Consider the following 12,564-nt stretch of genomic DNA (forward strand, 5'->3'; position numbering starts at 1 on the left):
AAAAAAATCTTAAGACAAGACTGCATTAATTTCTGGCAAAACAACATTATTGTTTTATTGTTACCAAATCTCTTGTAGGAAGCTTATAGGCGTGACTGACTATTTTCGATATACCTAATACGTAATAATTTTTCTTAAGAAACATTTGACCAAAAAAGCAAGAAATATTTATTCTTTATCAGTGTAAAAATCTCGATTTACATAAAACCACTTAACAAAAGAGAGGACAGAATTCTAATTGCATGCAAACAAAAGAGAAGCAGTGAACAGAACTGTAATTCCTGCCGATATTTATTGTATTATTATTATTTTTTGCTTAAATTGTATTAATATATTCTTCCAATAAAACAAAAAGAGTAATAAAAGGAAAAGAGCAAAAAAAAAATACACCAGTGTCCGTTACTTTATTAAAAGGAAAGGATCGAGAGTAATATTTACTTGGCTTGATTGTAGACAAAGCAAGGTATCAGGGATTCATTTATCCACACCTACTATTCACAGAGTGTGAGAGAGATACTCGTACACTTGTGTATACATATACAGAGAAAGAGAAACAGTTGTTAGGGAAAGACAAAGTGGTGGGTCTGTTTCTGACAATTATCTTCATTTCCCGCTTCTGCTCTTGTTTGAATCTCTCTCTTCTTCTTCTTCCACTAAAAACAGATAGAGAAAGAGAAAGTGCGAGACTTTCTTTCTTCAGAGATAAGAGCGACAAAGAGAGTGTGGTTGTGATTTGTCTTCACCGTTGAACAATGGATACTCCTCAGAAGAGTATTACCCAGATCGAAACTCCAGTTTCCAAATCCAGATTCGAGGTTTACATTTCTATTATTAATACCTATTCATTGTTTTTGGTCAATGTTTTAGTACTTTTAGTTTCTTCTGTTGGTGTTATATGGTGCCAATTCTGAAAGTTTTGGTGTGAATCTCTGAATTTTAAGCCATTTCTTATTTTTCAAAAATCCAGAGTTCATAGGTTCAATCGACCAGTTTTGACAAGATCAAAGACCATTATGTCATTTTAATTACCCTTAATTTCTTTTCTTTTTTTCTCTTCTGGTTTTTGTCAAAAGTCAAAGCAGTTAAGTTCAATGACACAACACAATGCTAACTGGTTTTAGGTTTTGTTTTATTTCGGCGGTTTCATTTGTTCACACTTCACAACATAATTCACTACAAAATCTGTACTTTTCTTTCTGTACTGATCCTAAAGAAGATTCCTTTAATTGGAATCTTTGCTCTTGCCTTAATTTCCTCACTAAAAAAATTCATAGTTCATACATATTCTTGTTTTTTTTTTAAATAAAAATTTGTAATCAAATCAGTTTATTCAAACACAACACAATGGTAACTGGTTTAGATTTGTTGTCTAACTTTGGCGGTTTCAGTTCACTATTGCAATTATGACCTGACATTCCCAATTCACTATAGAAACTGTACTTTTTGTCTGTACTGTTTTAAGGATTCTTTTTTTTTTGGGGGTTAAAATTCCTTAAGATTCTTAATTGGAATCTCTGATCTTTTGCTCTTACCTTCTTAATTTCATCACATAAATAAAAAAATTTATGAGTTTCTCCCTTTTTGGGTGGTTGTCTGAAAATGCAGGATTCACCAGTGTTCAATTACATAAACAGTTTGTCTCCAATAAGACCTGTCAAATCCATACCAAATCCTCACCAGTTTAGCACTCTCAATTTCACTTCCCCTCCTTCTGTTTTCACCTCACCACACCTAACTTCTTCTCACAAAGAATCAAGATTCTTCAAAACTCACCACCCTTCTCCTGATCCTACCATTCTTGTTCAAGAATCTCCAGACGATTCCAAGTCAAATGAAGAAGCTGCAGCAGAAGCAGATGCTACTACAGAATTCAACATAGATGCTTCAACTGAAATGGAGCAGCCACAAATCGTCAAGTATGACGTTAAGGAAACGAATCTTGATGAAACGACCGATCTTTCCCTTGTGCCATACGCTTCTCCTCCTAGAAAAGAGAATGGTTCTGCTTCTGAGGATGCTCCAGGAATGGAGATGTATGACAATGTTCAGGGAAAAAACGAAACTCCGGATTGGGATAGATTGATTGCAGATTCTTCTGAGTTCCTAATCTTCAGCTCACCTAATGATTCGGAGGCTTTTAGATGCCTTATGATGCAGAGAGCATCACCCTCCCAAGCACCTTCAGTGATGATGCCAACAATGCAGCCTGGTTCAATAAATGAACCAGAGTCTTCAAACGCAAGTCCTTATGGGGTAATAAAACTTGTCTCAATTTAGTGTTTTATAAATGATCATTTGTCTCTTAAAGAGGTTGTTTTGTTGTGATTGTGATAGGCTGTTTCAGTCTTGCACCGTGGTATAAGAAGACGTTGTCTGGACTTTGAGATGCCGGGGAATAAGCAAACGTCCAGTGAGAATAACACTGCGGCTTGTGGATCCTCGTCCAGATGTGTTGTACCGAGTATTGGTCTTCATCTAAATGCCCTTTTAATGTCTACAAAGGACTGTAAAACCAATAATACAACTCATGATTACTCGTGTTCTGAGAAGTATCAAGTGGGTCTACAAGGCTCAAGCTCTACATTGCAAGAAACATTGGACCAAACAGAAACTGAAACCCGGGAAGATGTTCCCGTTGAACCAACCTTGGAAGAGTTGCATTTGAGCAGCCCTAAGAAGAAGAGGCAAGTTTGTTTGTCCTAAGAGAAAGCACTTTGTAATAGATTTTTTTTTCTTTGTTTTAACAACCATTGGCTATTTTGTAAAATATACAGGGTTAAGTTGGAAGCTGGAGAAGGAGAGTCATGTAAGAGATGTAACTGCAAAAAGTCCAAGTGCTTGAAACTGTAAGCTTCATGATTCCACCTCCTTCTATCTTAGGCTCTTGAAAAAGTTTTGTGTTTATGAGTGTCCTGATGTTTATGTGCAGTTACTGTGAATGCTTTGCTGCTGGAGTCTATTGCATAGAGCCATGCTCATGTATAGACTGCTTCAACAAGCCTATTCACGAAGATACCGTCTTGGCTACTCGCAAACAGATTGAGTCTCGGAACCCACTTGCATTTGCTCCTAAAGTCATTAAGAGCTCCGATTTGGTTCTAGAAACCGGGGTAAAATCATTTTTCACCATCCTTTTTTTTTTTTATAATCTTGTTTGATGGAATGTAATAAAAGTGTAATGACATACAGGATGATGCAAGCAAAACTCCAGCTTCTGCACGTCACAAACGTGGCTGCAACTGCAAGAAATCAAACTGTCTGAAGAAATACTGTGAATGCTTCCAGGTTTCTTTATTATTTTTTTCTATGTACTTCCAATGTATCATCTATGTATTGGTCTGACTCTTGGGTCTGATGTTTCTTTGAAGGGTGGTGTGGGCTGTTCCATAAACTGTAGATGTGAAGGATGCAAGAATGCATTTGGCCGCAAAGATGGTTTAGCTTCTCTTCTTCTAACTTTTCATTACTAAACAGTCTCAAGTTTTTCTTTCTGATTCTGATTCTACTTAAACGAATATTGCAGGATCTGCCATTGTTGACATGGAAGCTGAACAAGAGGAGGAAAATGAAACATCTGGGAAAAACAGAAGAGCCAAAAACCAAGAGAACACTGAGGTTTATTTGATGAGAAAAGAGGAGAGTTCTGCTTTACCTGCCACACCAATGTCGGTTTACAGGTACAATCTCTAACTCTGAAAGTGTTTTTTTTGTTGTGGCTTGTTAAGTCTTATGTAACCTGAATTGTTGTATTTTTGTGTTGTTGTTCAGACAACAACTGGTTAACAGTTGTTGTCTGAACAACAACACAAAAAAACCGGACAACAACTGGTTAACAGTTTTTGGAGGTGGATCTTCAAGCTCAGGGATGTTTAACAGTCAATACACAAGAAAACCGGAAATGAAGTCATTGGAGACAGTGGCAGAGGATGGAGCTGAAGAAATGCCTGAGATTCTTAGCCACTCCTCTATAGACAACGTCAATGCTGTCTCTCCCAATGGTAAGAGGGTCTCTCCTCCACATCTGGACTCTTCAAGCTCAGGGAGAAGAGGTGGTGGGAGGAAACTGATACTGCAATCCATTCCAACGTTTCCTTCTCTCACTCCTCAACACTAAAAAAACATTTTGTGTGTTGTAAGGCTGCACCGTGTAGCTTTGAAAATTCTTTGAATCTTTTTTCAAGGTGAGAGATGATAGAAGAAGTCAACTTCTAGTTGGTTGTAAGTTAGCATACATTGGCATGTGTAATAAAGATGTGAACCCATCATGTTCTACATCACAAAACCAAACATTTCTTGTAATATATATATGCTTCTTTGTCCACTGAGCTAGCTTTATTTCACAATATATCTTAGGCAAATCGCTCCATTATTTCAAAACTCATACCATAATAGTACTTCTATAGTCAGTCCAATGAATATCTTTACCACATAGTACTTATAAACCATCTTGCTCTTCTTTAGAAGAAGATCTTATAAACCCGCAGAACCGGTTTTTCTTCTGTCTTGCACTTCTCTTCCCGCCCTTGTGAATCATGTCTCTGAAGAGAATCAGTGTCCTACTTCGTTTGCTTTTAGCTCCATCTTCAAGCTTCAGAACCGCTTGCTCAATGTTGTGCATTTTGTTCTGCAACTGCTCAATCTTTTCAGACCCGTTTCTTGTCTTCTCCATAATCACTTTTCTGTATATATCTCTGGAATCTCCAGAAGTCTCCTCGGTTTCCTTTGAAAGAATCTCGTTTGTGTTTGTCATCTGCAAGACAGCTTCTTCCATTTCTTTCAACTGTCTCTTCACTATAACTATATCAGCTTTGCTGACTTTGCCTTGTTTCCCGTTCGTCTCCAGCTTGCTTTTCATGTCTGTTATGCTAATCCGGAGACTTAAGAGTCTTCTTGAGTCAGACAGAAGTCTCTCCATGATCTTTGCCTTGTCTTCTATGTTTCTAGATAACTCTTGCTTGTCAACAACTCCAACCATTTTCTCTGATTCTATTGAGGGGTTCCTGCTTAGGCGGTATGTCCTCTTACTGTTTTTGAGAAGGGTCGTCTCTGATTCAGCAGATTCTTCCGAAAACTCAAACATCTTGTCATTTTTCACTTCCCTCATCTCAGGCTTCGATCTTGGTCGGCTAGATTCACCAGTGACCTGTATCTCTTCAGTCTTCCTGCGGCTTCTGCTTCTGTAGGCGCCCCTTCGTGTTCTTTGCCTTAAAAGCCTTGGCTTCACTTCCTTCTGAATCACAATTCCATTTCCTTGAGTGGTGATGCTTTCACTTTCTTCAAGCTCATGACAAAAAGCTTCTTCCTGTGAAGTAAATAATTTTAGTTCATGAAGATGAGCTTAAACATTTTTTTGGTAATCAAAGATGGTTTCAATTCTTTTCCGGGAACCTAAGCAATGTAAATAGTCCATCCCAACGAGAACTGAACCCGAATGGTGCAGTGCCTACTAGACATTTCTTTACCACTAGACCAACAGCTCGTTGGTTGAGCTTAAACATTTGAAATAAATGGAAGACTTACCTCTCTTTGTTGATAGTCTGATGCAGGAAATTTTGTTAAAGCTTGACTACTTTTCTCAAGAGATTTTACATCTTTTGCCAAAGATGCTATCACAGGATCATAAGCTGACAATTGAGTCTTCAGCTCAGTCACTTGAGACTCCAAAAAGAAAACTCTTTCTCTCATCTGTTTCATCTTATTCGTCTTTGCAACATCTTCCTCTTTGAGATTTTCACATACTCCATTGAGTTCTTTAACTTTGTTCTCAAGAAAGAATTCGCGGATAGATGAGATCTGAAGATCAAAGTAGAAAGATGTTGCATCAGCATCCCAAAGTCCAACCTCGTTGCTTTTCTCTTGCAGCTCCAAACTAAGTAACTCTTCTCTAAGCTGTCTTCTTTGGATATCTTTATGTAATAACTCTATCCCTGACTTCAAATTCTCATTCAATGTGTTGAGATTCCTAATTTCTTCCTCTTGCCTCCCAGCAAGATCTGACATTTCAAAAATCTGCCTCTGTAAGTCCCCCCTCATGTTTCTTGATTCTTCAATGTCTTTCCTCAGCTCCTCGACTTCTTTGTGCAGCTCTTCATTTTCAATGTGTGTAGCCTTGAGCATATGCTCTGCTTCTGTGATCTCCATTTCCCTATGTTCCAAGATTTCGTCTACATTAAAAACCTGACGTTCCAAGATTCCACTTAAGAAGTTGTCTACTTCAAGGCCTTCTTGTAACTTCTCCAGCTTCTTTTCAAGACCTTGATTCTCTTCCTCCTTACCTGTTAACTTCTCCTCTAATGTCTCAACCTTGTGCTTTAGGTCTATATTATTCTCTCGTAAACCGCTAACAGTTTCAGCAAAAGCTTTGACCTCTTCAGCCATTTCAGACCCAAGGGACTTGTAAACCACACACATGTTACTCAAAGCAACAACTTCCTGAAGAGCTGCATCGTTTTCTTCCTCAACTACACACATTCCATTTTTGAGTTGTGAGAACTCTGAAAGCAAAGTTTTGTTAGCCTTGAGTGTAGAGGAATGATCTTGTTTCAAAACCATGTATGACTCATGCAACCTCTCAAACTTTGAATGCTCCGTTTGTATTTCATCTCTGAGCTCTTGCTCTTGCTGTTCTCTTCTGATCAGTTCTGATTTCAACAACCGGTTCGCCTTCATTACCTCTTGCTTGTCCTTTTCCAGCATGTTACCATCTGAATGAAACTGTCCAAGTAGAGACAAGAGCACTGAGTTCTCAACCACAAGTCTATGCATCTCATATTCAGCGCTTGAAAGTGAACACTTTAACCCATTAATCTCTCCCACAACAAGTGATGTTTGGTCTTTCGTAATCTTACAATCTGCTTCAACTTGAAGTGCCTTCACCACTTGATAGATTGCACTCCTCAAGCTATCAATCTCATCCAAGAAGATCTCTGCTTCCATCTGCTGCTCAAGATTCTCACTCTCCAGTTCGGATATGAGCTTCTCTGAAAGTTCTGATGCCTCTTCATGCTTCTGACACTCAATCATTAGAGAGAAGTTCTTCTGCTCCAGCTCTTCTATAAGCTTCTGCAAGATGAAGATCTCCACTTGTTTGTTTACAACTCTGTCAAGCTCTTCCTCATACTCTCTTTTCCTTGAGCGACACTCTTCTCTAAGAAGGCTCACGTTCCTCTGAAGATCTCCTAATCTGCTTTCAGTAGATCTTTTATAATCAGCATGCTCCTGCTTCTCAGTGGAAAGCGAGACTTGTAACTCTTCCACTTGAATGCTCTTGAGCTTCTTCTCCTTTTGTAGATCAGTGTATTTTACTTCTAGTTCTGTAAACTTCTTCTCCAAGACTCCGAGCTTCTCCTCAACCTTATGCAGTTGAGACACAAGAGATTCTTTCTCCTTTATGAGTTCAGACTTATCATTCTTGAGCAAAGTGAACAAGTCTTCAAAGCACTTTGACTTGTCCCTTAGGCTTTCAAGCTCAATGTTTGCATTAGAAAGGGATCTCTCCAGTGAAGAGTTCTTCTCCAAGAGCTTCTGCATGTTCACAGTCATGATTTGTAACTGAGAAAACAGGTTTGTTCTCTCATCAGCAAGCTCAGATCTCTCTCTTCTTAAAGACTCACATCTTTCGTGCAGATCCTTTGCTTTCTCTTTGGAACCATCTAGCTTTGTGTTTGATATCAAAAGCAGTTTCTCCAAATCAGCATTCTTCTTTATAATGTTATCCACTTCAGACAGCTTTCTTGTTAGAGTGTCTTTATCATCTCTTTGTTTGGTGCATAACTGGAGAAGCTTTGAGTTCTCTTCTTGTAGTTTCTTCACTGAGAAGACAAGTGATGACGGATCAAAACCTGTGAGCCTCACTTGTTCAATTAGTTGCTGGTATCTCCTATTCAAGTTGTCTATATAACCCTTCAGACGGTGTATCTCTACTTGAAGAGCACTGCTCTGATTCATCTGTTTTGCAACTTCTTCCTCAAGCTTTTCTTTCATCTTCTTCAAGCAAGAGATCTCATTTCTCTGTATCTGCAAGGTGATAGTAGAAGAGTCATTATGATTACTCATCTCAAGCTCTCTCAAAATTTGAGTCTTGCTTTGGAGTTCCATAGTGAGAACTTTCTGCTCCTCTTGAGATTGAGAATGCAAACTCTCCAAGCTTCTAAGACTAGCTTCAAGTTCCGAAAACCGATACTGCTGTTCTTGCATTAGATCTTGAAGCTTTTCAAGCTCCTTTTGCTTCTGAACAAGTTCTTGATCTTTATCTGACATCTTCTGCGCTAAATTATCTGCTTCTAACTTCAGATTTTGATTGAAACTCTCCAAAAGAGCACACTGCTCCTCCACAGTCTTTACCTTTGCAGCTCCAGCAAGAACTTCACTGCTCAGTCTTTTGGCATTGTCTTGAGCATAAGAAACCTCTCTCTCTAGATTTGATATTGTCTCCAGACACTTCTGATATCTAACTTTCAAGTCTTCATTCACTTCATTTAACTTCACAACTTCTTGTTTCAAAGCTTTGGTTTCATTCTCTGCCTGCTCAGATTTGTCCTTGAACATTTCAACACTCTCCTCAGCATCTCTAATCCTCTTCTCTAAAACAGATATCAACTCAAGGCATTTATTGTATTGCACCAAACCAGCCTCTTTCTCAGATTGCAATCTTGAAAGCCCTGTGTCCCTCTCCACCTCTAGCTTTGCAAGAGATTCCTTGAGTACTTTAATCTCAATCTCAGCTTTGCAAGCACGTTCATCAAATCCTCTAACATCATTTTGAGCATTACTGAGCTCCTTTTCAAATCTTGATAGTTTGTTTAAGCTTAGCTGATACCGTAGACTCAAAGCCTCCTTTTCAGTCTGAAGCTCGAGCAATGCTCTCTTCAAGCTTTCAACTTCACTATCTCCTTGGTGAGCATCACAAGTTTGGTACAATTCGTTTAGGTGACTTGAACTACTTTTACTTGTTGCACCATCTTCTTTAGGAGGTCCAGAAGTAGATGATGCAGAATCATCAATCATGTCGAAAGGAACCTGGTCAGGAAACGCCTCAGCCATAGCTTTATGCGCATGACGAAGCTGCACTGTCGTGTGATCATACCTCTCGGCCAAAGCGCGGTAAGCTCTGTATAGCTCTTCAACTAGTTTCATGAGCTCTGGACGTTTCTTGTAGTACATTTCTGCCCTTCTTGCAAACGAATCTGCGTCTGTTTCTATGAGCTTTATCATTGTCTTGACTTTGGAATCCATATCTGGTTCAACAAAAAAAAACAAATCATTTTCCTGTTAAGTTGAAATTTCCAAAAATCTATATTCAAAGACTCATAAAAAGGAGAAATCAAGAAGACCTGCAAGATTATCCTGAATCCATTTTGAGTTTTTAGGAATGTGACTATCCCACCACCACGAGTACAACCGCGTGGAGTCTGACTGCAAGTGACTGGCCATTACAGCCGCTGAAAAGAATTGGTTTGGTCAACTGCTTTGAACCGACTACTAATACTCAGTTCTACAAAATAAGACAATGTGACCTTATAAGGAAGTCAACAATCAAAGGTAAGTAAGTTAACATGAGATTTTAGTTGCTTTCCTAATCCAAAAAAAAAAACAAACCTTTGCACTTTGTACCAAATGGTGGATATAACTTTGGTCCTTGAAGGCAGGATCTTCCTGTAGAAAGAACATCAATCTTTCAGAGAGACGGACGCAAAATCATTTTCAAAGAAGCAATTCAATGCACAGTTTCCAAATTTTTAGTACACTTGCATTCACCACAAGCTATACATATTCTGTAAAGCCAAGGGAATCTCATCTCAGGAGCAGCAGCAAGCAAGAAAAAAATCATAATAATTATCAAAATGTAATCATCATTAACAAATCACAAACAAGAATTGGGAGAAAAGGTGGAAAAGACAGTCTTTATAAAAAAACAAGATTAGCATCAGAGCATAGTTCAACATATATCACAGAGGTAGATTCTTCATCAACAGCAAAGAGAAAGAAAGAAAAACTCTTGCTTGTGGGGTTTTTCAAATGAAATTTACCAGAAATATGAAAATAGGGTAACAACAGATCCCAGGACAAAAAAAAAAAGAAACTGTTTTAATTTCTTTCCCCCTAAGGAACTCAATATATCTGAAATTCAGGAGAGGAAAACTCGAGTTAGGTGCAAGCAACAGCGACTCTTCGATTTTTTTTCTACTATATGAAAACGAAACATCAAAAAAAGAAAAGGATCAAGAACTACTTACCCAGGAAAATATATGTACAAAGGGGGTGTCTGCTTTACAGTAAAACGGAGCTGCAAAAAAAGACTGAAAGTCTTTGAAACCTATTGTCTCTTTAATGGAGAGACACACATACGCAACATTCTCTTCTTTCTCTCTCTTCTGGACTGCAAGACAATAGAATGATTAGTATGATTGGTGCGTACAGTAATAATATATTCGATACGTTATAATAACTCTTGCCTTTTTGGGAACTCTCTTTTTTCTTTGTCAACACTTGAAATTCTTTTAACGTTTAAGTTTATTTTATTTTATAATAATAGACGATTACCGTAACTTGAAATTCTTAACGTTTGAATTCTTCAATATAAATCTGTTGTTTTTAACGAAATTTACGGAACTATATGTATATATTTTTTTAAAAGTTTATATAGGCAGATAGGATTAAGTTGTTACTTTTTTGTAACATATTAAGTTGTTATTTGGTTTATGCAATCTAGTATTGGATTAGAAAGAAGATAAATTGTCTACATCTTTTTTTTAAAAGATTGAATCTGTGATATTGTTTCAAAACTAACAAAATATTAAATTTTAGTAGTGTAATATTACGAGTCAGTAAAAACGTTCACTAATACCGTGTAAATATTTAAGATATAATACAACAAGAAAATTATTTTCTTCAAAGTGAAAAAGTTGTAACTATAATAATATACAGCAAGTGTGCCGAGACTAACGAATAGGATTAGCTTTAATTTGTCGGCAATCTGTTAGGAAATAGTATGACTTTATAATTTTGTATAGATATTTCCAAATAATTTGATATGCAGGAACGCATTGTGACGTATCTTCTCACAGCTCATTTTATTCAACATACGACACGACAGATGTGGCCACACCAAGTACAGTAAGTTCAATTAGTGAATATGATTTATTAGATAGATACTTATTTGTTTAGTCTAACTTTCGAAAATAAATTATTTGAGCGGGTACGAAAGTTTCCACAAAAGCCGGATTTATCGGTAACTAGTCTAACTAAAGTTTTGGCATGTATTCAATTATTCAGTATCACACCTTCAATTGTAGTATTATGTAATTAGCAATAAATTAGATATGTTGTATTTAAAAATATATGGAAATTTGGCATATATTAAATTGTTGTTTATGTGTGAGCATTTGGGTGTACTTTCGAATTCAGTTCGAGTCTATTTTGAGTTCGGGTATATATTTTCCGATAATAAAGAACATAATGCTTATGCCAATGATTTTCCGATCAATGTCTTAAGACATACTAGATTTCCACCCGCACAACCGTGCGGGTATATATTTTCACATTTATATATATAGATATTTGTTTTACATAATTAATATATATTTTTTAATATTATTCACATATTTAAATGTTTCTATAATTATGTCAAATATAATAATTTATAGTTTTCATGCTGTAAATTAAAATCATCACATATCTATGTTGTTTATTATATATTTGTCCTATTGAATTTGCGTTTGATTGCTAAACTAATTTTTTTAATACATGAAACAAAATATATGAAAACAATTTTGTATTTATTTTATTATAGTCTTGATCCGTAATCCAAATCGCTAGATTTTTTTAGTAATTTTAATGTTTATTAATTTTATATAATAAATTACTGTATATTAAAACGTTTAAGATAAGATAAATTTTTATACATGTATCATATAGTTTATTAATATTAACTCGTTCTACCAACATATTATATTTTTAGCATAAATATTTTATATTTTAGAAAATAAAATATGTTAACTTATCAATTTAAAATAATTTTATCATATTTTGTTCGATATAACATTTTTATTTTAAAATGATAGATATTATTATAAAATTGATAAAATAGAATATAATTTTATTCTTTTAGTAACATTTCATTACTAATTACTAAATTAGTTGAAAATATTTATATTCAATTTATGACAGTTAAGATCTTATTATAATCTTTTTCAAGAGATTTGTTAGAATTTTAATTTTTTTCTAAAAAATAAAAGATATTATGATTAAAGTAGTTAAAAATATTATATATATTAGCATTAGTGATATACATTTAATAGAAAATTTAAATGATGGTCCAAATAAAAATATCACTCATCAAAAAATCATGAATTTTATTTTATTAGAAAACAAATTTGAAAAAATTAAAATAGAAATAAATATTTATTTCTAACAAAATCTTTAAAAATTATTAGTAAATGTATTTTCGAAATTAATTAATTTCATTTTATTTAAATTTTTGGTTATAAACCAAAAATATATTCAATTTTAATTTCTAATTATATTTTATGATAATTTAAATTAAAACTAACTAATTTTTTAAAG

At 35.5% G+C, this 12,564-nt stretch overlaps 2 protein-coding genes across 5 annotated transcripts; one reads left to right on the forward strand and one right to left on the reverse strand.

The window, feature by feature from the left end:
* Positions 1-476: 476 nt before the first annotated feature.
* Positions 477-4,347, forward strand: LOC106369200 (protein tesmin/TSO1-like CXC 2). Its single transcript, XM_013809311.3, has 9 exons — positions 477-815; positions 1,606-2,253; positions 2,335-2,684; positions 2,775-2,846; positions 2,930-3,110; positions 3,190-3,285; positions 3,369-3,435; positions 3,524-3,677; positions 3,769-4,347. Exons 1-9 carry the CDS (start codon positions 753-755, stop codon positions 4,112-4,114), a joined length of 1,977 nt encoding a protein of 658 aa, XP_013664765.1. The 5' UTR covers positions 477-752; the 3' UTR covers positions 4,115-4,347.
* Positions 4,280-10,410, reverse strand: LOC106363844 (protein NETWORKED 1B-like). 4 transcript variants are annotated; one of them, XM_013803520.3, is made up of 5 exons: positions 10,236-10,410; positions 9,598-9,654; positions 9,333-9,440; positions 5,521-9,236; positions 4,280-5,302 (listed from the first exon to the last, which is right to left on the reverse strand). In XM_013803520.3, the coding sequence occupies exons 3-5, from the start codon at positions 9,430-9,432 to the stop codon at positions 4,436-4,438; spliced, it is 4,683 nt and encodes a 1,560-aa protein (XP_013658974.2). In that variant the 5' UTR covers positions 9,433-9,440; positions 9,598-9,654; positions 10,236-10,410; the 3' UTR covers positions 4,280-4,435. The 4 variants fall into 4 exon arrangements, with proteins under 4 accessions (XP_013658974.2, XP_048631276.1, XP_048631285.1 ...); XM_048775319.1 differs by having other exon boundaries at positions 9,333-9,493; positions 10,236-10,405; XM_048775328.1 differs by lacking the exon at positions 10,236-10,410 and adding an exon at positions 10,029-10,101 and having other exon boundaries at positions 9,333-9,493.
* Positions 10,411-12,564: the final 2,154 nt, after the last annotated feature.

This window comes from Brassica napus, chromosome A1, assembly GCF_020379485.1.
Source record: "Brassica napus cultivar Da-Ae chromosome A1, Da-Ae, whole genome shotgun sequence".
NCBI classification, from domain to species: domain Eukaryota; kingdom Viridiplantae; phylum Streptophyta; class Magnoliopsida; order Brassicales; family Brassicaceae; genus Brassica; species Brassica napus.